This window comes from Kwoniella dendrophila, chromosome 1 (genome assembly GCF_036810415.1).
Source record: "Kwoniella dendrophila CBS 6074 chromosome 1, complete sequence".
Classification (NCBI taxonomy): Eukaryota; Fungi; Basidiomycota; class Tremellomycetes; order Tremellales; family Cryptococcaceae; genus Kwoniella; species Kwoniella dendrophila.
In genome coordinates, this window is record NC_089476.1 from 732,758 (window position 1) to 758,636 (window position 25,879).

Below are 25,879 nucleotides of genomic sequence, written 5' to 3' on the forward strand. Positions count from 1 at the left end.
ACATTAAAAAACCACTGAAGGCATTCGATTGTTTTTTCGTGGTTGCTATTGTTCTCCAATGATAAAGTTTATGCCATTGAAAAGGGTACCCGGATCAAACAGGAACAACATCGCTCATCGGAAACTCTAAACCAAAAAAAAATTCACCGTATAAAGCGGTGTAGGATCATTTTAAGTGCGCTTAAAAGGAAAAAGATTCTTCTTTCGGAAGGTACGGAATCTCTGATAGATATGATGGAGAAAACCTTCTATCACAAGGCTTTGCGGGAACGATAGAGTTATGCATTTACCGATTGGTGGCGTTATCTTTCCGGCTCTTAGTAAGAGGTACTGGATTCTTTAAACTGGACAACCTTGGTATAAAAGGTCCTGGGCATGATCGGCGGTTTTACTTCTTAATCTATTACAGGAAAACTGATAGATAGATATTTTCCGAAAAGATTTCAAGGTATTTTGGAGAAACCGAACTAACGTAAAGCTTCAACGCCCGAGACGTCATGTAACCTTGTAGTCATGTTGTGATATAACCTGATTGATGAGATGGCTCGTCGGTATTCTACTGACGGAAGAACAAAAGTTAAAGAGAATTATGGAATATTTCCCGATCCGGTCGGAATGCCACCAACTCATTTATCTTTCGCGCAGTGAGACATAAATGGCGTTCCTGCTATCGAAAAAGCTTTTTATTTGTATACACCATCTTATAACTTTAATCATACTTGCTCACCGTAGCCGTATCTTAATTACTGACTATTACTCAATTCAGTCAGCTGTATCAACTAAGATTTTTATCTATTACTCTAGTCTTTCAGGGCTTACGTGAACTGACTGAATGAATTTAGGTATCATGTCAGAGGAATTTCAATCGATGATAGAATGGCTCGTGATATCTAGCCCTGGACTTAATGTTTCTCCTACGATGATCATCAACGATTTGCGAACTAAACATTCTTCTTGAAGCTATCTTAAGGTGGTGATCGTTGACCCTTAATCTCGATGTCTGAAAGAAGAAACCAATAAACCTAGAATGGTATGTTGGTTTCTCGAAGAAGAATTCATCGATATTCATTAGACTCTAAAACTGGCTATTAACGCCATCTTCTTTTCTTTTTAAAAGATGGATAGCCCCAATGGCTGAAGATAATTAAATCATATTATTATGCTTTCTCTTTTAGATATCTCAATATAGTATTACCAGTACGGTTTCGTTTTGTCAAACCCGCTTTTTGTCTCTCCTCCCATTCCCACTACCAGAAAGTTAAACCAACCTCTTACCGCCTTCGGAAGTGTCGATCAAACTAGTTTATACTAGAGTAACCTACATATCCCATCTGATCAAACAAACATAAAGCATATATATCTAGTCCCATATCTTCGTCAAATAATCTTTACCCGCTCCATCATCAATCCTTTTATCTTACTTCACTAAATTTGTCTCATCCATTGTGACAATACTACCTTATCAAATCCCAACCCGTGCGACATACAATATATTATAAGTCGTCACATCTGTCATTCTTTACATACAACATACATCATAATCACTGCTTATAAATTACTATAAACTTATATCAACAACCCCCCTTCAATTCATATCACATACCTAACCAACTCACAGAACCAACTTTATTTCCATTATTCAACATGTCTACCACTCAACGATTAAGAGATCCCACCCACCCCGCTTCCCTTTGTAAACTCTCTACACATAACCCAACTCTTGTTCATTCACTTAAGAACAGAGTCCGACCAGAATTCTTTGGTGAGTTACAAATTCATTGATCATGTTTTTAGTTCCACCTAGATTGCTGACTGACGATAAATTTATAGCTCATGTAGCAGAAAAGACTTCTGAAGTCATCAAAATTGCACCCGCTGAAGATGCCGATGTATCTATGCTTTCACCACCTGCTACACCAACCAAAGAACAATATGTAGATTTGAATGGTAAACCAGTTGAATGGTGGCAAGCACCCAAAGGTGAAGAAGATGACAGTAATGCCGATTTACCTGAATTATCAGAGTTCATTAGAGGTTTAGTCGTTCAATCAAATGTACAGATGCCAACTTTATCAGTAACATTAGTTTACCTTGAAAGATTAAAGGAAAAATTACCAACTGTTGCTACAGGTATGAAATGTACTAGACACAGAGTGTTCTTAGCTGTACTTATATGTGCAGCAAAATACTTGAACGATTCTTCTCCAAAGAACATGCACTGGCAAAAATACGGTAAATACTTCTCATTAGCTGAAGTCAACTTGATGGAAAAACAACTTTTATATTTATTGGATTACAACTTAAGAGTTGAAGAACCAGAATTAATCAGTCATCTTAGAGATTTCTGGAACCCAACTCCAGTCGTCAATGTACCAGTATCAAAAGCTCTTCCAGTACCTTCATCATCAGAAACCAGAATGCCTTCACCACCACTTACACCTACCAACTTACGTGTTAACGTTAACATTCCTGGTCCAAGTAAATCAACTTATGTTCCACCTCAGCAACAGCAAGTTGAATCTTCCCTTCCATCTTCACAAGCTGCTGCTATATCATCTTGGTCAGCTAGAACTGCTCAAGCTTTAGTACGAAGTAGATCAGATGATGTTTACTCTTCATCTTCTTCACCTGCATCAAGAAGATCATCAACGTATAACAACTTAGTAAACAATGCCTCAGCATCATCATCATCTTCTTCATCTACTTTAGCACCTTCACCAGCAGGATATATGTATCTCGATGCACCTACACCAGGTTTAGCAAGAAGAGATTCAATGGATTCATCAACATCATCAATCTCAACTACACCAGGTGAAAATTGGAACAACAGCAATTACGGTTCATTATCAGCTGCAATTGTACATTCAAACTCTTCAGGTCAATTATCTGTATCAGTTTCAAAACCTGGATTACCAAGAAAAGCTTCTTATACAGCTAAACCAGGATCAATATTAATTGTTGATACTGCTGCTGCTGCTCAAACTAGTCCATCCGGTTCTTCAGTAACTACTTCACCTACACGTGAATTGTTCAAAAAGATTAGACCACCTACATCTCTTAGATCAATTAGAAGACATGTTCAATTATAATTTCTTTTCATTTTATATATAATTTGGGTTTTCTCAGTATAATTTCCTTTCATGTTCATATATATCACACAATAAGTTGTACTACCATTAGCATTTTTATTATACATATACAATACCTTAAAGTTTCGTTGTTTTAGCATTTTTTGATTTTGTCGCTTTTTATACATTTTGTTTTCTGTTTATATATAGCAGTGATTAGTTAAAAGTAGTAAAGAAACTATATATGTTGACGCTAGTCGTTGATATCTTGTATATCGCATGAATTACAAACATGAATTATTACACTCTTTTGCCTATGCACTTTAGCCAGTATTCCGCGACCTACTGCTGATGCAGATTCTTGTCTTCTTCAACTATCTTGACGAACCCGTTGAGTGTGGAGTGCAAAGAAATACCATTCAAAAGCTTCAAAGGCAACATGTTTCACGGAAGTGATAAAGAAGTTTTACTATTATACTTCCGATATTAAAGGTTCAGCACTGTGAACAAGCAAGCTATTTGATCATATTATATAAATCCACTTTCTCTCAAAGTCTTTGTCAATGCAAAAATGCTCTTTTTATTCCTTTCTATACCTTCCCAACCTTCATCATTCGGTTCTGCGTTAGGTTCAGTCAGATCTATCCATTTCTTCGTACCATTCAATCCATCTATCAAACAACCTTCCAAGAAATCTTTGCATATTCGATTCCTATCTTCTGAGCCCGAGTCCGGGATCTCCCGCTTTGCATCTACATTATCGTACTCGGCTTCTAAGAAGATTGAATTTGCATTTGGGTTAGGTAAGATGAAAACCCTCAGAATCAATGAATTCTTGTTTGACTTAGAGGATGGCGGTATGAATGGATTGAATGTTAATACAGTCAATAATAGTGAGGATCCAGGTAAAGGTGTTGGTGTAGGTACAGAAGATGTATTTGATGCTGCCTATAAAGCAGGAAGTGAAAACAATATAGCAGAATTTTACAGTCAGAAGCAGAACTTTTACCGCTTTGTTTAGGAATAACAATCACTCACAGCTTTAGCAGATTTCGTATAGCCCATAACAAACGGACTTAGTAAACTCTGTAACATGGGTTGTACGTTTGATGTTGGTTTTATTACTAAACATTTAAATCTATTCTGCTTCTTTGCTTTTTGAGTTTGTCTCGGTTGATCATCCACTGCCTCGGATTTGGCTTCTACTGCTTTGTTATCTGTAGCGTTCACATGCACGTTTTCGGTTGATATCTCTGACACTTTAGGTATATCAATGATTTCGAATCCATCATCATCTAAAGTATCTTTATCTATTTCTATAGGTTGAGATTGATCTGAATTTGAAGGTTTATCCACATCTATAAGTTCATTTTGACTGTCTCTTTTCCTGACATTCCCTCCGATAGTTTCGTCCGTTCGTGTGGGCTGAACACGGTTATCTGATAAGGCGGAACGATCATCCAGAAACAAATAAGTTATATCTTCTTTATCACTTATACTGCTATTTAAATTTGAGCTACCACTAGCTACTGGCGGTAGTGGATTGGGTAAAGTATTGATCGTTGTTAGATACCTCGAGTATGTTTTATTCGCTGAATCTGAGTTACTGGAAGATGTTTTAGAAGGAAATGTAGATCGATAAGTACGGAATTGTATCGTTGATCGTGATGGTGTATGTAGCTGGTTTAACGTGAATCAAAAACGTCAGTGATCGGTAGCAAGTGTTGGATCATCATATTTTTGCTCACACTATAGCTTTCCAGAACTCTAGGTAAGACTATATCAGCTAAAGATATCTGACGTCCGGGAGGTGGTGTATATGACCATTGTAATTGTCTATTTGAGATCTTTGCGTCAGTCAACAGAGACCACTATGTCATTGATTGAGAAAGGATTGAAATCTTACAAGGTATAGCCCATCCTTTCAGTACCCTGCACACTATGTTACTGTTTCTATGTATGCATAAGAATGACCAAGAAAGCTAGTAGCTTCTTCAATCGTATTTTATAGCCTTTTCAGCAAGAAAAGCTCTATATATATAACTTCCACATCATCACTTTTTCCAATGAAACATGACAAAAAGTCAAAAGCAAAAGACAACCTGAAGACGCGTCTTTCATCTGGCAACATTTGCGACTAACTTGCAAAACTCGACTCTATGACTTATAGACAACGACTCACACGATCTTGTACGACCCCGAATACTCTATACTCTTTCTAGCATATTGCAAATATAAATAGAAAGAAGACATAGGAAATAAGCTCGAATTACTAAATTTGTTCAATTCCTCCTTGATCCCTCTTTTGGATCGTGAAACCGGTAAAATCCGTCACTATCAAGATGAAAGTTACTATACATTCATATAATTCAGTTGCGTATTGGAAATGGGATATTTCTTCAGATGAACCGCATAAATTACATAAACATTTAGATTTGGATGATATTGAAAATGGGTATATAAATCCTGATGATCCAAATTATGAAGATGATGATGACGATGAAGAAGTTTGTGGTATCTGTCAAAATGCGTTTGAAGGTTGTTGTCCGGAATGTAAGATTCCAGGAGATGATTGTCCTCTGAGTGAGTAAAGTAGAACCGTATATCAACTTGAAAATGGGAAAGGGATATTGAGCTGATATTATATCTCAACGATAATTCTATCCTGCACCTAATCCAATTGATATCCACCGCTATATTTGCCATTACATGTTTTTCCATGGCCATCGTTAGTATGGGGAGAGTGTACTCATGTTTTTCACATGCACTGTCTGTTGAAGTGGATAGACACGGAATCATCAAAACAACAGTGTCCCATGGATCGTAGACCTTGGGGTATGTTTATGATTTGACAACGATTCTCTTCAGGTCCTTTCCTTTCTGGCCGGTGCTTGAGTCTTTATCAAGCTAATTATGTTCTCAAAACAGTAACGGCCGACCGTAAACCCGATAAACTACCTACGACGACGACAGGTGAACCTGTTGCTCAAGTCGCACCTGGACCTCTACCGACAGAAGAAGAAGGCGGCGTAGTCATGATGGCTGATTTATCAGGAGAAGCTGATATAGGCGAAGAAGGTGAAGAAGGTGAAAGTATGGAAGTTGATGGACGATAGATGTTCTGCATGATCGTAACGACCTTTCACGTAATATTGTACAAATAGACAAATATGGACAATCTCATCCTGTTGTATCACCTTTTGTACGTATCATCCCTTCTGTATACTTTGAGTACACCATTACTCTGCTCGACAGCAACAACCTTCTTGTCATGTATAGTTTTGCGCATTCCCATTCTGCATAGCCTTATGCCGTCGGCGATGATCTCAGGGTTTATTTCCGGCGGAAAGGTGCGAGATGTTGTCAACGTTGATGAATGCAATCTAGTTCACAGCTTTCGTATATTTCGTCAGTCTATTTTCGTACTTGGCGACTTATCCGGAATACCTTTGTCATCACTTCTCATCTTACATTAGCAGTCTACAATTCATCGTCTCGTCGGAAGCGTTTACTTTATAGTCTACGTTGAAGGCGGACCAAGAGTTGTGAAATACACATTAATATCACTCACAAAGCAGACGACCAACTTGAAGTCTCTGATGAAAGGATAGTCGGCTAGTCTGATTAATTACAACAGCATGACAACGCCTTCAACACCTATACCGGAAATAGTCACTACGCTTGCCTCACCAGACTCGACCCGAGGTGTATGGAATGATTCAACTTTACTAGCCGACGGACTTGACGACGATCCGCTGAGTCCGGTAAAAGAGGAAGAAAGGGCCAGTGATGAGGTGGGCATAGATACCATAAGAGAAGATGCCGGTCCTTCCAGTATTGAAGAGGTGAGTATACAGCTGCATTCACCTGACAGACTTCCCTCAGATAGGAAGTTGGTGTGACCGGTCTTAGCTGACAACTGTTCGGGTGATTGTAGTTATCAATTCACGCTTTAGCACAGAGAGGTGATACGCCTGCGATATCGTCTTTACTACGAGATAATCCGTCTTTAAATTTATCGCAGAAAGATGAGCAAGGTATCACACCGTTACATTGGGCAGCTATTAACGCACATATGGGAACATGCCGATTTTTGTTGGATAATGGCGCTGAAATAGATGCTGTAGGAGGTGAATTACAGGCGACACCGCTACAATGGGCTGCAAGGTAAGTTACCTCACGTCGACTGATAATCGTTCTCCTGTTTGATTGAGAGAGAGAACCCACACTGACATCCATCACAGAAATGGACACCTATACGTGATACATCTCCTATTATCTTATGGAGCGGATCCAAATATACTAGATTCACAAGGATTCAATACATTGCATTTGATAACGCACTCAAGTGGAGTGATGCCTTTGCTGTATATGGTAAGCTAAAGAGTACCTCAAAGTAGTCATGACGAATATTTCGCTGACAACCGTCTGTCTTGTCAGCTACATCAACCGGTAGCGATCGATGAGAAAGATACAGATGGACATACTGCATTGATGTGGGCAGCGTATCAAGGTGAGTAATCAGATTGACTGGACAATCATCATCCTTCCCTCCGGATCAAGGTACATTACTTAGACAAAGCCTGATCAATACAATTCAAATAATTAGGCGACGCATTATCTGTTGCCCTTCTCCTAAAACATGGCGCTTCCGTTCACCTACAGGACAATGCTGGGATGACACCTTTACATTGGGCAGCTGTCAAGGGAAACAAAGTTTCCATTAAACATCTCTTAGAAGCTGGTGCGAATCTTGATATCAGAGAAGAAAGTGGCAAAACACCGAGGGATATGGCTGAGGAACTGAAAGGCTTGGTACCGTTCGAAAAAGGACTAGAAGAAGCTGGATATAATTCCTTAGGTACTAAGAAATATGGGAGATTGAGTGATGTAAGCCTCATATGATCTTTTTTATCGATTTCAGCTGATACTCGTTGATCTCTTTTGTCAACGAATAGAGAAACACAAAGCTAGCGATATTTGCTCTCCCGACCTTGTTCCTAGGCATAATTTTCAAAACATTCGACCATTTCCCAATTTATGTTAGCTTCCCACTCGCAGTAGCAGAGTTCATGGCAATGCAATTAGTAAGTTCATGGCATTTTTTCTTCTTTCTTCTTAAATTACATGTCATATGAAAGATTTTGCTCACAAAATAGCTTCATATTCAGACAGTAACCCATTATTTGCTTCGACATATAGTAAGCGAGTATAAGGTGTCATCCTCAAACCATTTCGCATCAATCATTATAGCAAGTATAATATGGGTGTTTTATTCTTGGGCTACTCGTCTGGTGTCTGGTAAGCCAAGTCTCATCAATCACTATCATGATCAACAGCAAATGCTGACGGTCATCTGACTCATTATAGGTACACCAGGCCACGCAGTCGCCAACTTGGTTTTCTTCGTTTCTTTCGCTGGATGCAGTTATAATCTTTTTACTGCTATAAGGAGTGATCCTGGCTTCGTACCTTTACCTGTGAATGACTCAGAAGTGAAGGAGGTAGGTATTGATCTCTCTGGGGCTTGTTTTTGTACCTTATTGTGAGGGATGAGAGCCTTACTGATCAACCGTATTACCCTTGGCAGGCGTTGGAAGACCTGGTTGATCAAGGAAGGCTAAATGGGACCAATTTTTGCATCGAGTGTATGGTATGTTCCCAGTCTCCTTTATACAAGTGTTTCGTCAACATGATTATCCATTTGGCTGACTGTCATTGTTAGGCAAGAAAACCACTCAGGTCAAAGCATTGTCGGACATGTAATAGATGCGTGGCGAAATTTGATCAGTGAGTTACCGAACCCGTTAATGACACAAACTGACTGGGTATATGCAGTCATTGCCCCTGGATCTGGAATTGTGGTAAGTGAATAACTGGCATGTCTATTGAGGGCTTGCAAGCTTATTACGTTGTGTACATGCTAGTCGGCGCCAAAAATCATCGGTCATTCCTGCTCTTCGTACTGTTCTTGATAGGTGGAATCATCACATTTAATAGATTGACAGTAGACTGTACGTTTTCGATCAATGTATTCGCAATTCCCCAGTTCCGCTGACTTGTGTTCAATCTCATAGACATACAAGAGAACGCACCTGAGTATACGCCACCAGTAACACCTTCGCCCGGTATAACTGTTTGTAATATATCTACTACACTATGTCGAGCCGGGACATACGATTCTTTTCTACTTTCTGTGGCACTATGGTCAACCCTACAGTTGACCTGGACTTTGGTTTTAGCTACATCGCATTTATGGCAAGTAGGCAAACAGATGACTACGTTTGAAGTATCGAATCTTGGCAGGTATGGATATATGGGTGGAAGAGGTGGTACATCTTTGAGGGATCAAAGTGGAGCCATGAAAGCTGGGTCTTTCTCGCAAGCTTTATCGGTGGGAGCAGCACCGTTTCCTGGCGGTGCAAGTGAAGAAGCTGAAGGTTTATTTAACGCTGGACCCGATGGTAATTCAATATCTTTCCCGCCTCCACCCCCACCTACTAGTGCAGGTGATGGACATGTACATGGCCCAGGATGTAAACATGAAAATGGAGGTGGACATAATCATTCACATGGCATTTTAGGTATATGTAAAGGTTTAGGTAAAGTTATAAGTGGACCTTTGATGAACATTTTAGGCTTGGATAGATTCACAAAAGGTAAAGCTCTAGGTGGAATGAAAAAAGCTGGAAAAGATCAAAATCCATTCGATATGGGTTTCATACAGGTAAGTCGGAACCTCGTAATTCATCCTCTACGCAAGACTCATGTGAACTGATCGCTTGACACTTGTAACAGAATTGCACGGATTTCTGGATACCTTCAAGAGATATAGATTATACTCAGTTATACGAAATTCCTACAGAGGGTTGGCGAGCTTATAGACGTAAGATTGCAATGCAAAAGAAGTTGGGAGGTGACAACGGGAAAGGTGGATATGTTGCTGTTAGTGGAATAGAAGAAGCTTAGGAGGATGTCTGTTTGGATGCAGTCGATAATGTTTTCGGTATTCACTCACGACATCTAATGAATTTGTGTATAGGAGAACATATGCATCGCAATACGAAAAATCTCGTTATTATGATAATCTACATATATACATACAAATATCCTAGAGTTGACGTTCAGCAATCGAAGCAAAAGCATCGGCGACATTGTCAGATCCAAAATCAATGAGCATTTCTTGTCATGCCCTGTTTTGGCAATCCTAAGTCGACTATGAATATCAATCATTATCAGGGTCTTGACCTTCTTCAGATTCTATATCACGCAATTCCTCTTCTTGGTCTGACGATTGAGTACTACTCTTTTTCGTTTTTGGTTTCTTTTTAGATTTCCTATGCATACTCTTAGTTTTAGTGTGAGTAGCAGGTGTCGTTGGAGCAGCCGTTTCCGATAAAGTATCTCGAGGGAGAGGTTTAGTATATCCAGCAATGTGTATTGATTTTATAATATGTTCTTGAAGTACCATACCTAATGCCATTAAACCATCCCCCTCAATAGATTTAAACATATCTCTCTTTTTATATTTCCCTTTTGATCTTTCTTTCCTTTCAATTTTTTCATTGCTTTTACCTCTGCCTTTCGGTCTCGTTGTATCCAATATCAGTTCACCATATTCGTCAACTAGTCCTTCCTGTTTGATATGATGTATATCATCATCATCTTCCTGTCCTTCTTCCTCAGATTCATGCAGTTCATCTGAATCACCATCTTGGCTCATTGATACGTGGTCTTTACCATTTGATCGTTGATGCGACCTTGATCTTGATTTGGATCTGGAATTTGGATTTGAATTGAAACTTGTGATTGACAGATTAAGGCTAGATGAGGATTTACTTGAATAATCCATTCCTGAATCCTGAATAATCATCAAACGTTTCTTACTTCCCCAAGGAACTTGACGACCTTTTTTCAGAGGTTCGAACATCAACCCATTTGAAGTGTAAAATTCTGATGCATAACGATGGAGTGACAGTAAGAATTCTGATGTGGGTAAAGGGGTTTCCAATGGTAAAGTTTGCATCTGTGGGATTATTGTTATTGATGGTGATTTTGATGGACCGACTGCTGTACATATACCGTCAATCAGCATAAGACAAGTTCTGATGTAAACGAAAGAAGGAATCTCACAATCATTAACGTGGTCATTGACAGTAATTGAACGCTCACGGTCAAGAGCAATTTGAGCAGATTTAGCTCTTCTAGTTTCCCAAGATCGTTTGGTTCTTTCAGATATTGATTTGTCTATTTTACTATTACCATTCCCATTTTCCCTTGTTCCGCTTGATGTTTCCTTTCTTTTACCATTATGCTTAGAGCTTTTACTGTGTTTGGTTTTACCCTTCTCTACACTTCCTATCTTTGGAGTGGAATCTGACAATACAGTTGCGGTTAAATCATCTTTAACAGTCCTAGATTTTCGAGCTTTTTTCGTCGGTCTATCGTTATTTGTCGTTTCGAAAGACATCTCGTCTGAAAGCGCCGAATCATCTGCCTTTGATCATGTTATATGATACCAGATATTGTATTGAATTCCATGTAGAAGTGTAAAGAGTAAATAGCTAATTCAACAAACTTACTGAGAAGATCAATTCAACAACATACATTTTGACTTCGAGATTCAGGCACGAACATCAACAAATCTGAAATTTCATAATAGATAGATAGTACGTTCATATTTCTTTATAATATTTTCTGTTCTCATATATACATATATATCACAATCAACGTCATTATAATACCGTCGATCAAGAAAAGTCAATGGCAGATACCAAAATGGAAGAACACTTACCTGCTGATCTGATAGATTTAGGCTGTAAATTGTTATTAGCATGTCAAATATCTCCCAAAAGTGAAATTGAAAGATTATTGAAATTGGGAGCACCAACATGGTATCAAGATGAAGAATTAGGTTGGTCATGTTTACATTATGCATCAGAACGTAAAGAACCTGAATTATTAGAATTACTCTTGCAAAATGGTGCTATATGGAATTCAGTTGATAAATGGAATAGAACAGCAGGTGAAATTTGCTTGAGTTTAAACGATCAACAAGGCTGGCAGATAATCAGAAATGAAGGTATAAGATCTGGTAAGTCTTCTTCGTTTCTTTAGTTTGAAATAATGCATACCAAGCTGGAAATTATGTTTCAGATGCTCTGAAGCAATTTATAATATGAGAAAAAAGAATAGAACGCTTAATTACTCATTCGCTTGTTTGCCGTAGAAATGTTACATTATGCTTTAGCTGGACCGTCATCACCTCAATCTGATTCATCAACCAATATAAAGCTCAAAGCTGAAGATAAAACTTCTGCGGGAGATAATTTGACTTTCTTGAAAAGTAAATTAACATGGAATGTAGGAAGTGATGGGAAAGAAAGAGTGTTAGATGCTGATGGGAATGGGTAAGTCTGTCTGTTCAATCTCATTCAGTCAGGGAGTTTAAGAAGCTAATGTCCCAAATGATAGTGTTATGATGGGATGGGAAGAACCTCTTAGTCAGTATACAGCTTTCAGCTCAAGATGATTTTCTCTCAAAGCTGATTTTGGTTTTGTATAGTGGTTGAACACGTCAAATTGATGACTCATGAACATCCAAATGCTCAACCTGGAGCAGAGGGAATGACAATAATGAATGTAGGATTTGGTCTAGGTATAGTAAGTCTTATTGCTGAAATTATTTGACAAGCACAACATATCCTGATTTCCGTTATCTGAATAAATCAGGTCGACAGATTATTTCAGGAAACTCAGTCATCTTCACATCCAAAACCATTAAATCATACTATAATAGAAGCACATCCTCAAGTATTAGAATATATAAAAGAAAAAGGTATAGATAAACTACCTGGAGTAAAGATATTAGCAGGTAGATGGCAAGATTTCTTATTAAATCCTGAAAAATTAGGTGAAGTCTTAGAAAATACTCCAAGTGGAATGGGTTATGATGCTATTTTCGTTGATACTTTTGCTGAAGGTTATGAGGGTAAGCAATAATATCTCACAATTTTGAATTACCGTTCCAAGGTCAAGGTAACTAAATTTTCTGACATCATTATTACTATATAGACTTAAAAGCATTCTTCGAAGTTTTACCAGATATTTTGGAACCTGAAAATGGTATATTCTCATTTTGGAATGGACTTGGTGCTACAAGTAAGTATATCCATTGCTTCATCATTCTACCATGCAATAAATTGCTCAAACTGATCACCTTTTGATTTGCGCAGACCCAACGATATACGCGGTATCCTCTTCATTAGCTGAATTGCATTTAGAAGATGTGGGTTTAAATACAACATGGCATGATGTACTCATACCTGAAAGTCTAAGAGAAGAAGTTTGGAAAGGTGTCAAGAGAAGATATTGGGAATTATCTGGATATAAATTACCTATAGCGAAAATGAGCTTAATGTAAATCCAAAGGATATCATTCACAAGGAGTGTTCGATTCTACAGCCTTACGGGTCGTGAAGCAAAAAAGCATTAGACATGTCTTGTGAACCATCAACGAACGACGATCACGCTTGATAATAAAACGATATGCATCGACGATCAATATGGGCTTAGCAATTAAAGCTGATTTACCGCGATTTCACTTCGCCAATTCATCAATCCATCCTGACTCTTTTAACTATTAAGGTCACCACTCTTCCTTTCCTAAACTTTCGACAAAACGAAATCTCAAACAAGTACTTCGTGAACCCTGGATTTGAGGTGTTATCTGAGCGAGCACAATCATTGATAATTACTTCCATCTTGAATATATTTTGACAAGAATTCCAGTTTATCGGTCAAAAGCTCGTAACCTTCTGTGTCATTATTAGAATAATAAATACCTGTTGGACCTCGCCATTGGCCTTCCAACGAGTCTGCATCACAAAAGTCGTCGAATGAAAGCAAACATCTGTTCTTACTTTTATACCATACAGCATCTAATTTTTCTTCAAATTGTCTCAAATCCTTCGAGTTGAGTGCTGATTGAGTAAATCTGAAATTCGGATTTCCTGAACTACCGACTGATGTCTCACAAGTGTAATCTGATACCGCTGGTCCTTTACCTTTAGTCGACATAATGTAACGTGATTTATTTAGTGCTTGATAAATAATGAATATGATTTATGATTAAGTTCTGTTGACTGTTCGACATTTTCTTTGAGAGGAAACATTGCCCCTTTTATACCTTTTCAGAGGTCAATACTCTCGGTGATGAAGCCTATCAATCGACTCAAGTCAAGTGATTGGCTTCCGGAACTCTTACAAGATAGTTGTCCGACGTAAGGAAGCGTCGACAAAGACTCAATGTCGAACTTTGGAGTGACATTCGGTCGCCGTATAAGCAATTCCGCCTCGGTGTATCCTGAAAGGTGTAAACGAGAAAATAAGGTCGAGGTACTGTATACTGTCTGAGTTCTCTACGATGTCATCAAACAAGGGTTTGGTCATCCTTATTACTATCTTTCGCTTACATTCAATCCACTGACGGAGTCAGATTGAAACTCAATAGCGTTAATCATGAGAAGGCCTCCCCGACAAAACGGAGAAGATGATCAAAGGATTACTCACACCCCAACACTTACGTTGAAGGACCTCGATCATACTTCAAAGGTTGGCTGTATGATTGGTAGATACATGACAACATAGGTTCGAGATATATACAGAATGCAAGGTATGCTGTGCTTGAAATGACTTTCATAACGAGACTGGAGGTTTATCCAAATCTTCTCTTCTTACTACCCAATCCTTTGAATGCCTGACACGATCAAAGAGCATTAGCATGTATTACCGCTCAATTGCCAACTGAATAAACTCACAATGCCATCATCATCATCATCCGCAGGCAACAATCTTCTTCTACCAATCTGTGAAGCTTGAGTACCCCTTAAACCTGTGCTCATAGCTTGTGTAGCTGGCGTTCTTCTCCTTGTTGATGTCGAAGGTGGATCATTGCCTTCCAATGTTCTTGTACCTGTAGCTGTACCTACACCGTTGCTCCTGTTATTTTTCGACTTCAACGCTGTACCTGAACCAGTACCAGTTGAATTGCCCCAATCCAAACCTTCATCAACTTCATCAGAATCTTCTAACAAAACAGGTTCTTTATTCTTTCCCCTTGTGGTTCTAGTTGATCTTGCTCGAGTGGAAGTAGCTATACTAGTTTGAGAGGCTACACTCTCAGCTTCGCTAAGTACGCTTTGAGCTCTTGTACGTCTAGAACTCGTTGATACTCTAGGTGTCTGGGTTTGACTTTGTTGCGTTTCAGGTATACGACTTCTTTGTCTGGATCTGAATGTCGAAGGAGGATCATCATCATCTTGCGTAACTTGAGTGCCCAATAGCCGCTTCCTACTCCGAGGTAGTAAAGGCATATCTCCATCTTCTTCTTCAACTTGAGTAGCTTTTCCTCGAATGCGAGAAGGATTGACAATTTGAGTTGGCCAATAAGCTAGAATAGCGCGGTGCATCAATATTTCGTCAATTAGGTCTCATTTAAGGTTGAAGCATCGAGAACACTCACGTTCACCCATCTCAGCATCCTGAATAGTGGGACCGGCCAACGCTAATTGAACAGGTTCTCGACGTATGATGTTTTTCTGCTCGCAAAAGTCACTTTCGATCAGCGTCTGCTTGCTTCAATTTAAAACAAAAAGCTCGTTTCAAACTCACCTTCTTGAACTTTTTGAAGTTCGGTTTTCCATCATCTACTGTAACCGGTTCTGCAACCCTTTCGGCTAACTTGTCTTTTCTGAATAAATCCTTCTTCACGATTTGAATGAAATTACCTCTCAATTCGTCATCGAAATCGTTCAAAAGTGCATAATCAGGTATACTAGCATTCCATTCATTTGCTTTGACGATTGAAGATTGTCCATTAGGTTTGGGTATTCTCAATTGATTAAATTCTTTATCTAATTCATCGACTGCTGTTCGAGCTTTAGTAGACTTCTTAATAGCTTGTAAGAATGCTTCATCTTTGCTTGGTCCATCCACATTACTGTTTGTTTGTGTTGCATTTTGAGATTTGCTTTTGGATTGTTTTGAAGGCGAGATGATTTGTGGTTTTGTCGTTTTAGTAGGTATAGATCGACCTTCAACCATCTCTTCTTCTTCCGAAGGTGATCTTTCCCGTCGACGTTGAGCTGGCGGAGGAACGATACTTTCCTCAGAAGCTGCACGTTTCGAGCGCAGACTTCTTCCTGTCCTGGTTCCATACGAATCGTTATCTATATCCATTGCATCGTGGCCCGCACTGCCTCCATTAGCTAGGGAAAAATCGGAATTGCTTGAGCCTTGGGCAGTAACTCTTGGTCGTTTGCTAGACATGGGTGCGAACGATCCGGTTTTGGTCTCTTCGTATAATTGCCGTATATCAGCAGCCTTCTCCTCATCTTTAATCGATTGTTCGATGTTTATGCTTGTGTCCGCAATTTCATCAATAAGGGAAGGTTGGGCTCCACCTGCTCTTCGTTTCAACCGAGAAGATCGTCCTGGAGCCAATGATTGAGAGGGCAGCTGAAAAGCCAAATCAGCGTAGCCCTATGAATCATATGTGGTCGATTTACTATACTATCTGGAACCATTGATTGAGTTTGTGTCCGTTGCGTAGCAGGCACAGCTGTGGTCTGAGTTGGTGGTGGCATCGAGTCTTGCACGAAACTGCGTTGTGAGAATAGAGGTTGAGAAGGTTGACTAAGTTCATCGTCGGTATTGTCGTAACTATGCGGTGGACTTTCAGGGATATCTGTGAAGTCAACGGGTTTACCTGCTCGCCGACGTAATGGCTGACGAAGTTTACGAATCAGCTATCAGTACGCTTTCACACCGCATCGAGATCTGCTTACTTTCTTGACTGAAGCAGCGGACTCAGGTTCAGGTGTTTTTCCCTTAGGTGGTGAAGTAGTTTGTCTTGTCCTACGTTGCAGCCTGGAAGGTCGAGCATCTTCCGAAGGAGAACGAGCAGTTCTTTTGGCAATCACTGTCTCGTCAGGAAAAGTTGACGGCACGAAATCTGGTCGTTCCGAAAATCCCATTTGACTTGATACGGGTGCTGGTCCAGCTTGAGATGTTGGAGGATGGCGAGGTACAAGCGGTACTGCATCTTCTGTGTTGGTCGCGGATGAGGATGCTCGATCTACAAAATGAACGATCAGCCAATCGTGTTTTGTGAAATTTGAAAGGGACAAATGTAGTCACCTTTCATAGTTGCACTGCTACCTTGAGGCACATTTGATGCGACCGCATCCAGATACTCCTTCACCCCCTCCTTATTGACTGAACCCCATAACATACCGCCGTGAGTGAGAGATACCCCCAATCTGAATGAATATGGTCAAATATGTTCTGAGGAATTGAAACAGGCACATATGTTCTAGTGACTCACTTATGACAAGTAGCGATAACAACAGAGGTAAAGTCTACTCCTTTCTTCACTAAATCAGTTTTAACGGGTGAAAACCAGACTACTGCTGCCTGCTCTCTTCCTCCATGGTCATCAACATGGTTTAACCAAGGCGTTATTCGATCAGCGAAATCCTGAGCAGTTAAAGGTGGTTTCGAAAGGATATCCATATCTTGATAATCCGCTCCCATGGCCACGATATAACGTTTTTCGGCAACTTGCTATGATCCGTAAAGCGCATTAGCCATCGGGTCTGCGTTAACGAATTTGCAATCAGCTGATATACGAGCGGCTTACTGTTCTTCCTCTTAATCCCAGAATCTTCCAATCTGAGAACAAAGTTTCTCGATTGGGATCAGGTAACCAAACTCTTCTTTCCTGTCTCGCAGCTGGTAGAGTGTTGTCTATATCTGGCTGATATTCTTCTAAATCCTGATCAGGCAGATCGAAAGAGTCTTGACTATCTGCCATTTTTTTCCAGCAGGCTTTCAAGCGATTCAGAATTGCATGTAGGTAAGAAGGAAGAAGGATGCGAACTCCATAGCAGACTGCATAGTTACAATCGACATTGGCTTTACATGTTGCTGAAAGAACCAGACTTGGTTTCGAGGTTGTATCAAATGATTGGGTCCATGCGATACCTATAGCAAATGTCAGTTCATATGACTCTATTTTTACCTGAAATCGAAGAGAAGGGAGCCATACGGTGACGTACAGTATTGACTTAGTAAAGAACGTACTTCTTCGACCTCGTCTTTCATCTTGTCAAATTGTATGCTAAAATCCTTCCAAGCGGCGCTGCGGATGATCACACATAAAGTCAGAATGGGGCTTTTCTGGCGTGTCAGAGATACATTTGATGGTGATGACGAGAGATGATGGTCGGCTTCACTGGAGAGGTTGATCAACTCACTTAAACCACATCCCTTCCGATACCTCTATCCCGTGAACACCTTCCTTTTCCAGGTAACAACCTTGACTATCCTTAACCTCTGTTACTTCATAGTCACTTCTATCTGTTGATGCATAATCTGAGAGGTCTATCACTCCCAAAGTCTTGATTGGACCGAATGAACCGGATTTCTTTGGCTCTAATCGCCATTTCAACGTAGGAGGTGTATTCGGCTAAGCAGCATCGGCTTTAGTACATCTTACTACTGATCATTCAGTAGATTTTCTTACTTGAAAAGGATCCCAATCGCCCACTATCAGACTACCTTCTTTGGGTCTTACTTGTCTGCTTTCGAATCTGATATCACTCGACTCGTCTCTTCCGACCGAATATTCCTTTCCTTGCTGAAGGACGAACGTGAATTCTGTTAAATGAGGTCAGCTGATTGCAATCTACCCCAGAGTAGTACTAAGCTCACTGCTCTGTCCATGGACTGGTCCTATGGCTGTGATAAGCCACATTCTCAGTCCTTCTGCATATAGCTTGTTTGAACTTTCTATATAAAGAAGACCAAGGATAGAAAGCAGAAATCAAAAAACATAATAGGTAAACGCGAGAGAGGTGACTTTTGATCCAGTCAACTTGTAATCTATCTCAGAATTCAGGAACGGAAACAACGATAACAACGACGTCAAGCGGTAATCGCCGAAGAGTAATGTTTCATCATACACAGCGGAAGTCGCCACTTAGGGAGATATATATGCTATCGTCATGCATGATTGAGACTGTAGATGGTGAGACCGCCTTGCTTTATACCTCTTCTTCAGCTGTTATTCTGACGATTTATATAGCAGATAGTATACATAAACAGAGCGGAGGTCCAAGACACATTTCCTATCAACCTTGTGTGCACTTTCTAAGGTATATACGGAATCCTGTCAGCGAGCGATAAACCAATAATCAGCGTGCCGGAAATTAAAGTAACCTTTCAACATGAAGTCAATCAACAGGTGGATATATGGACCAACACCAGAAGAGAAAGTCAGAAACTGGCAAGGAAAATTGAGACAGCAGGAAAGACAGCTAGATAGGGAAATACGTAATGTAGGTGGTATACCTATTACTCGCTTTGAGAGGATAACCTCCTCTATGATTCGGTTATATATGAATTGTAATACTAACATGCAATCACATATCGTGTTTAGCTTGAAGTAGCAACTTCGAAATCTAAGATAGAGTTGAAACAACTAGCAAAGAAGAATGATATAAAATCAGCTAAACTACTAGCGAAAGAAATAGTCAGAGCGAACAAACAAAGAGATAGATTAGAAAGTAGTAAAGCTAGAGTGAGATCAGTTGGTATGCAGTTACAGCATCAATTGTGTAAGTGTAACAGAGAGGGTTATACACATGCTTCAACGTGAATCTGGTGTGCTCATGAAACTGTTATATCCGTCACATAGCAATGGTAAAAGTGACTGGTGCATTTCAAAAGTCGACAGAAATAATGAAAACGACGAATGCTTTAGTTAAATTACCACAATTAAGCGCAACAATGAGAGAAATGAGTATGGAGATGATGAAAGTAAGTATACGAGCCTCCTTCTGATGCGGGAAAATAAGCTCACGTATGATGATTTACCAATCTAAAGAGTGGTATAATGGAAGAAATGATGGAAGAGACACTTGATTCAGTTAACGATGATGAAGAATTAGAAGAAGAAGCGGATGCAGAAGTTGATAAAGTTTTGTTTGAATTGACTGATGGTAAATTAGGTCAAGCTGGTAAAGTCGGAGATGCCTTACCTGTAAGTGGAAACTATAGCTGTTTTAGTGATGGTGTTGTACATCTTACTTATGCGTGCTTGTTTTGATCGGTGTACAGGAGAACAAAGAAGACGAAGAAGAATCAGAAGAAGAAATACAACGTATGCGTCGTGAGATGCAAGAGTTACTTGGCTAGATAATGTGTAGTTGTCATTAGTACTTTTGGCTAACCACTGTCTCGCTGCTATAAGGGGATTCGAATTCTGCGTTTGAGATGGTCATCCCTATATTCGCGCGAGAAATCACATCGAACGTTACCCCAATAATTATGGATATGAGTTATAGATCAAAGATAATTCTGTTATTGTATTTTCATTATTTGTATTGTATACTAGCTTCTATGTATATCTGAGTAGAACGAACCTCGAAATTGTTCATCAATTCAGCGATATCTTACATTGCACCAACTATCAGTGGAGCTTGACTCTCTTCTGCTTTTTTCTTAATCTCTATATTACTCTTCTCTCTCATCTAAGATTCATAATCCGGCCTAATCCAACCTAATCAACCGAAACACCATGATCTCTTAATTCGTCTTTAGCTTGACTTATTTCTCTTAATAAACTTTCATATGCTTCTGGTGTATCGTGGAATCTAACTAATCCCAAACCTAAAGACGATAATGAATATGACCCAAATGAGACCAATAACCAGAATGGAAGCTATTGAATGAAGAACAAAGGATTATAAAAATTTAGATAACGGTTTATTCACTTCGTGCAGCGTTTCGTATTATGAAATTGGATTCAAGCTTACGACAGGTAATATCTGACCAGCTATTTCTTGACTTAAGAATGGTACTGGGATTATATTTGCTAAAGCCAGGATGTAAAGTATGATTGTTGGTAAGGCGAGTGTCAAAAACTGAGTTCCTTTTGACATGTTGACTGTACGGTATCTGGATGTCTTGAACCGTGGAAGATTGGTTTACCGATGATTTTTCTGAATAGATACACTGTGATGATATTCAGCTGTGGATTCTGAATGTATGCTTCTTTCTTTCTGTTCTACTAAGATTTATATGACTTCCACAGAATCAACCTATTGACCATATGTTCTGGAGAACGTCAATGCTGTCTTTGTCCAACGCGACATCATGAAGAACGAGCAAAGCTATGTCGGCGATCGCCGCTATCTGCCCTCGGTAAAAACGTAACACTATTATGATGGTTCCGAAGTGTAAACCGATACTGAGAGTGTTTCAGATAAGAGCCAATGAACTTTCTGACCGAATTTACGAACACTATGCAAGCCTGAACAGGCGGGCCACCGACATTTTCAAGCCATACATGGGAGTTAGTCCAATATCGCTACAATGATATGGGCGCTGAAGATAGACCAATCATCAAATTACTTCTCCTCTTCTTCTTCCCCTTGGGATGTGTTACCTACGGCAGTCGAGCTAGGAACAAGGATCGTTAGCAAGAATCTTTGCCTATCTAGGAGGAAATACCAGTGGCAGAGTCAATCCTCTGCAAGCGGCAAGAATCACAGCCTTACTTTGCGCTGTCACTGGTTTTGAGGGTAGATGTAGGAGGTTGACTGAACATCCTCGCGATGATACTTGGTCCCTGACTATTGGTATTGTCAAAGAAAGATTCTTTACGTCTAGCGAACAGATCCCTTGGCGAAACTACTTGGGTGTCCCTGGTGGAGGATGAGTTCCTACCGGTAGTGTCGTTGGTCATGACTTGTGTATCAGTGTGATGAGGTCAGATATCTTCCGTGTGGCGAGTTACTGACAGGAATACAACACATCTTGTCGTGCAGCTGGACGTACCTATATATCTGATGATACTGCCTTCCGATGACGTCGGAAGAAAAACCATACGGTCATATCGAGATACCGCACATGCATAGACACGTCCGAGGCTTCTCGGATCAAGAGGAAAATAGCACGAACAATCGGTATTTACCCTACGAAGTTACACAAAAGCAGAAGCCTCGTCGCCAGGCTTTACACGGTGCTAGATGCCACCGAAACATCCTTTCAGCTTATCCGACTTTTTATGATGTCGTCACCATGTGAGAGCAATGACATGGAGCCACATCTGTGTCTCAAAAACAATTGGCATGAGGTATAGAAGGCTGTCCGTTCTATCGTTATACAGTTTCCTACAACGAGGTCCTCGATTCACGAGTTCATGGGGCAAGCTGGAAGAGTATCGAAAGCGGCAAGAGTAACGGGGGGTTTAGGCGGATCAATTCATTTCTTTAATACTGACAGGCCACAAGTGACCAAGCCCAGCGAGGATGAGCCTGCATTACATGATCAGAGCTCTTATAACATGCATAATTCAGACATCACGTTCATCACACGATAGTATCATTGCAAATACAAAGATCAGAAATTTCGCTCTTTATGACTTTGTATTGTATCCTCCATCGCCACCTACAAATCTACCTGGATTCTTCTGAATCATTTCGAATAGCATTGTTCGCAGTGGTACTAACAAGGACAAGATGTATCATACCAAACGAGTTTGGGTCAGCTCGCTTCGTTTGTGGCAGCTGATACACGGATTTGATAATGTGCTGACATAGAATACGACTCACTTCGTACTAGCAGTAATATGAGCTCCTCAATATGCTTGGTATTGTTGACTGCCTAACAAGCTAGTCAACAGACTCGTTTTGGGACCTGTAGGAGAGGACTGGGAAATATCTCTTTTGGAGAACCAATCTTGAGAATCTCGACTATTGGTTGCCCCTCGAGAGGAATCACTATTATTAGGAGTCTCATTGGGCATGGTGAACTTTATAAACGATTCGGTACAGATAGTATAGAGAAAAATCAACTTTGTGTATTAGAGCGAACACTTATATATTTAAAAACAGAAACTCCACAAAAATGACGCAGGATATCGTTCATGACTATGAAAGGAGCAAGTAATTGCAAGCTGAACGAGAAAGAAGTTTAGTTACTTTGCAAGAATGCCTTTTGTATCGTGAACTTCTTCGATTCGATGTCAAGAGCTTGGGATTGACGTCAATTCAGAACATATTGTGTTGTGTCCTTTCATTCGAGCACTGTGTCGATAGAACCCAAACGTGATACTGTCGAAAATCGTTCGATGACGCTCCATGGAGGATCATGATTGGACAGAAGGCATCTGACCTGATAGGTAGTGTTACCTATCCCCGTTCAACATTGCGTTGCTCCTTGCATCATTACATAGCGAGAATCAAGTAAAGATTAATTGATACAACCTGCATGTATCAAGATTTGCCACTATGAAAGGCCAGTAAGAACGCCACATCACATAGCATGTTTTGCCACGTGAAGTAGATAATATTCCGTCGCGCTTCGACCACTTTCTTGGACATGATCATTTCAACAATTATTATTCCATCTTCATCTACGTAAAAGTTCATATTTCCGCGTCTTTTGTTCACCTTCTTGACTTCTGTACTTCTTATCCGTCGACATTTCAAAAACAGTAGATCAAAATGAACGTATTTGCTGATGAAGTACGTATAGCTAGACTTCCCGACATGATGTCATTCAGCTGATAAATATGAATAATTTACAGGCTACCGAAGAAAGAGGTGAAAATGCTCGTTTGTCATCTTTTGTAGGTGCTATGGCGTTAGGTGATTTAGTGAAATCAACTTTAGGACCAAAAGGAATGAACAAAATATTGCGTGAGTTTCAGCTTGAGCGTTACGCTTTCTAATGACAAAAAGTGAAGAAACAAGCTGAATCCATCTATCTTGATTGGTAATATATATTTGGATCTATAGAATCCGCTTCAACGAGTCAAATCACAGTAACGAATGATGGAGCGACAATATTAAAATCTATACATTTAGATAATCCTGCAGCTAAAATATTAGTTAATATATCAAAAGTGCAAGATGATGAAGTTGGTGATGGCACAACATCAGTTTGTGTATTAGCATCAGAATTATTAAGAGAAGCTGAAAAATTAGTTACAATTCAAAAAATTCATCCACAAACTGTTGTTGAAGGTTTTAGAATCGCATCAAAAGCTTCTTTAGATGCATTAGAAAAATCTGCTGTTGATAATGCATCAAATGAATCTAATTTTAGAAAAGATTTATTCAATATTGCAAGAACTACTTTATCATCAAAAGTTTTATCACAAGATAAAGATTATTTCGCAAATTTAGCCGTAGATGCTGTATTGAGATTAAAAGGTTCAACAGATTTAGAACATATTCAAATTATCAAAAAACCAGGTGGTAAATTAACTGATTCATACCTTGATGAAGGTGAGTAAATCGTTATCAGTTGTTATTTTTACAGTACTTCGATTAGCTGGAACAATGCTCATTTACGATTTTACAGGTTTCATCCTCGATAAACAAATTGCTACAAACTCACCTAAAAGAATAGAGAATGCTAAAATATTGATCGCTAACACTTGTAAGTCATTGTAATCTAGCTGCTTAAATAGGCTTTTCCCTTTAGCTGACATTGAGCTATTATATATAGCCATGGATACCGACAAAATCAAAATCTTCGGTGCAAGAGTAAGAGTTGATGGTACCGGTAAATTAGCTGAATTGGAGAGAGCTGAAAAGGTGCGTGGAATGACCGTTGCAGTTAATACAACCCGCTGATGTATTTACTCCGTGAAATAGGAAAAAATGAAAGCTAAAGTACAGCAAATTGCTGCTCACGGTGTAACATGTTTCGTAAATCGACAACTCATCTACAACTACCCTGAATCCCTCCTCGCTGAATCCGGTATCATGTCTATCGAGCACGCAGACTTCGAAGGTGTAGAGAGATTAGCTTTAGTGACTGGTGGTGAAATCGCTAGTACATTCGATGCACCTGATAAAGTTAAGATTGGTAGATGTGATTTGATCGAAGAAATCATGATTGGTGAAGACAAGGTGAGTTGTTCCCTTCCATATTGGCCAGTAGCCCAACTAACATGATCATCATACTAGCTTATCAAATTCTCTGGTGTTGCTGCTGGTCAAGCATGTACCGTAGTGTTACGAGGAGCAACCTCACAAATGGTAGAAGAAGCTGAAAGATCATTACACGATGCTCTTTCAGTTTTGTCACAAACTGTCAAAGAAACTAGAGTAACACTTGGTGGTGGATGTGCAGAAATGTTAATGTCTTGTAAGGTTGATGAAGCTGCCAGAACAGTAAAAGGAAAGAAAGCATTAGCTGTAGAAGGTTTTGCACGGGCTTTAAGACAAATGCCAACTATTTTAGCTGATAATGGTGGTTACGATTCAAGTGATTTAGTCACTAAATTGAGAGCCGCTCATTATGAAGGTAGATCAGATGCTGGTTTAGGTGAGTTATGATTTACTTTCATGATATTCAACAGAAGTGAAACTAATAGTGTACATGATAACAGATATGGATAAAGGAGAAATTGCTTCAATGAAAGATTTGGGTGTAACTGAATCTTACAAATTAAAGAAACAAGTAGTAGTCAGTGCAAGTGAAGCAGCAGAAATGATCTTGCGGTGAGTTAAGCTAAACAGATTGTTTACGAGGCTGGCGTGTTTACTGACATATACTCTAACAGTGTTGATAACATCTTACGAAGTACACCAAGACGTCGTGAGGCTCACTAGTCAAACGGTATGAGTAGATAGACATGGATGTAGCGGTATATTAGCAATCATGTAGATAGACAATATATTGCTTTCACCCAAAAGAAAAACAAAACATGCATTTACATTGCATTTAGC

The 25,879-nt window shown here is 39.5% G+C and overlaps 12 protein-coding genes across 12 annotated transcripts; 6 read left to right on the forward strand and 6 right to left on the reverse strand.

Annotated features, from left to right (window-relative positions):
* Positions 1-1,644: 1,644 nt before the first annotated feature.
* Positions 1,645-3,089, forward strand: L201_000270 (uncharacterized protein; the record flags this gene model as incomplete). The annotated part of the gene is made up of 2 exons (XM_066216073.1): positions 1,645-1,762; positions 1,831-3,089. 2 exons carry the CDS (start codon positions 1,645-1,647, stop codon positions 3,087-3,089), a joined length of 1,377 nt encoding a protein of 458 aa, XP_066072170.1.
* Positions 3,090-3,596: 507 nt separating this feature from the next.
* On the reverse strand, positions 3,597-4,988 carry L201_000271 (uncharacterized protein; the record flags this gene model as incomplete). The annotated part of the gene is made up of 4 exons (XM_066216074.1): positions 3,597-4,016; positions 4,107-4,748; positions 4,817-4,904; positions 4,975-4,988. 4 exons carry the CDS (start codon positions 4,986-4,988, stop codon positions 3,597-3,599), a joined length of 1,164 nt encoding a protein of 387 aa, XP_066072171.1.
* Positions 4,989-5,410: 422 nt separating this feature from the next.
* L201_000272 (uncharacterized protein) lies at positions 5,411-6,184 on the forward strand (the record flags this gene model as incomplete). The annotated part of the gene is made up of 3 exons (XM_066216075.1): positions 5,411-5,651; positions 5,802-5,903; positions 5,997-6,184. 3 exons carry the CDS (start codon positions 5,411-5,413, stop codon positions 6,182-6,184), a joined length of 531 nt encoding a protein of 176 aa, XP_066072172.1.
* A 522-nt stretch (positions 6,185-6,706) lies between these two features.
* Positions 6,707-10,037, forward strand: L201_000273 (uncharacterized protein; the record flags this gene model as incomplete). Its single annotated transcript, XM_066216076.1, has 14 exons — positions 6,707-6,913; positions 7,006-7,235; positions 7,313-7,442; positions 7,509-7,581; positions 7,678-7,958; positions 8,027-8,155; positions 8,240-8,369; positions 8,439-8,572; positions 8,659-8,721; positions 8,794-8,858; positions 8,907-8,932; positions 8,996-9,082; positions 9,146-9,795; positions 9,867-10,037. The coding sequence occupies 14 exons, from the start codon at positions 6,707-6,709 to the stop codon at positions 10,035-10,037; spliced, it is 2,376 nt and encodes a 791-aa protein (XP_066072173.1).
* A 256-nt stretch (positions 10,038-10,293) lies between these two features.
* On the reverse strand, positions 10,294-11,538 carry L201_000274 (uncharacterized protein; the record flags this gene model as incomplete). Its single annotated transcript, XM_066216077.1, has 2 exons — positions 10,294-11,138; positions 11,241-11,538. The coding sequence occupies 2 exons, from the start codon at positions 11,536-11,538 to the stop codon at positions 10,294-10,296; spliced, it is 1,143 nt and encodes a 380-aa protein (XP_066072174.1).
* Positions 11,539-11,831: 293 nt separating this feature from the next.
* On the forward strand, positions 11,832-13,491 carry L201_000275 (uncharacterized protein; the record flags this gene model as incomplete). Its single annotated transcript, XM_066216078.1, has 7 exons — positions 11,832-12,162; positions 12,298-12,478; positions 12,543-12,571; positions 12,634-12,731; positions 12,801-13,059; positions 13,143-13,229; positions 13,304-13,491. The coding sequence occupies 7 exons, from the start codon at positions 11,832-11,834 to the stop codon at positions 13,489-13,491; spliced, it is 1,173 nt and encodes a 390-aa protein (XP_066072175.1).
* Positions 13,492-13,811: 320 nt separating this feature from the next.
* Positions 13,812-14,147, reverse strand: L201_000276 (uncharacterized protein; the record flags this gene model as incomplete). Its single annotated transcript, XM_066216079.1, has 1 exon — positions 13,812-14,147. The coding sequence occupies one exon, from the start codon at positions 14,145-14,147 to the stop codon at positions 13,812-13,814; it is 336 nt and encodes a 111-aa protein (XP_066072176.1).
* Positions 14,148-14,784: 637 nt separating this feature from the next.
* Positions 14,785-18,885, reverse strand: L201_000277 (uncharacterized protein; the record flags this gene model as incomplete). The annotated part of the gene is made up of 13 exons (XM_066216080.1): positions 14,785-14,826; positions 14,888-15,519; positions 15,592-15,667; positions 15,741-16,586; positions 16,637-16,855; positions 16,916-17,205; positions 17,268-17,389; positions 17,455-17,693; positions 17,770-18,113; positions 18,188-18,270; positions 18,386-18,597; positions 18,655-18,788; positions 18,843-18,885. The coding sequence occupies 13 exons, from the start codon at positions 18,883-18,885 to the stop codon at positions 14,785-14,787; spliced, it is 3,282 nt and encodes a 1,093-aa protein (XP_066072177.1).
* Positions 18,886-19,357: 472 nt separating this feature from the next.
* On the forward strand, positions 19,358-20,327 carry L201_000278 (uncharacterized protein; the record flags this gene model as incomplete). Its single annotated transcript, XM_066216081.1, has 5 exons — positions 19,358-19,468; positions 19,570-19,747; positions 19,828-19,949; positions 20,017-20,172; positions 20,250-20,327. 5 exons carry the CDS (start codon positions 19,358-19,360, stop codon positions 20,325-20,327), a joined length of 645 nt encoding a protein of 214 aa, XP_066072178.1.
* Positions 20,328-20,691: 364 nt separating this feature from the next.
* On the reverse strand, positions 20,692-21,073 carry L201_000279 (uncharacterized protein; the record flags this gene model as incomplete). Its single annotated transcript, XM_066216082.1, has 2 exons — positions 20,692-20,853; positions 20,948-21,073. 2 exons carry the CDS (start codon positions 21,071-21,073, stop codon positions 20,692-20,694), a joined length of 288 nt encoding a protein of 95 aa, XP_066072179.1.
* A 468-nt stretch (positions 21,074-21,541) lies between these two features.
* L201_000280 (uncharacterized protein) lies at positions 21,542-21,879 on the reverse strand (the record flags this gene model as incomplete). Its single annotated transcript, XM_066216083.1, has 2 exons — positions 21,542-21,593; positions 21,692-21,879. 2 exons carry the CDS (start codon positions 21,877-21,879, stop codon positions 21,542-21,544), a joined length of 240 nt encoding a protein of 79 aa, XP_066072180.1.
* A 1,762-nt stretch (positions 21,880-23,641) lies between these two features.
* L201_000281 (T-complex protein 1 subunit beta) lies at positions 23,642-25,762 on the forward strand (the record flags this gene model as incomplete). The annotated part of the gene is made up of 9 exons (XM_066216084.1): positions 23,642-23,662; positions 23,725-23,836; positions 23,936-24,427; positions 24,504-24,581; positions 24,651-24,739; positions 24,800-25,057; positions 25,115-25,475; positions 25,540-25,651; positions 25,714-25,762. The coding sequence occupies 9 exons, from the start codon at positions 23,642-23,644 to the stop codon at positions 25,760-25,762; spliced, it is 1,572 nt and encodes a 523-aa protein (XP_066072181.1).
* Positions 25,763-25,879: the final 117 nt, after the last annotated feature.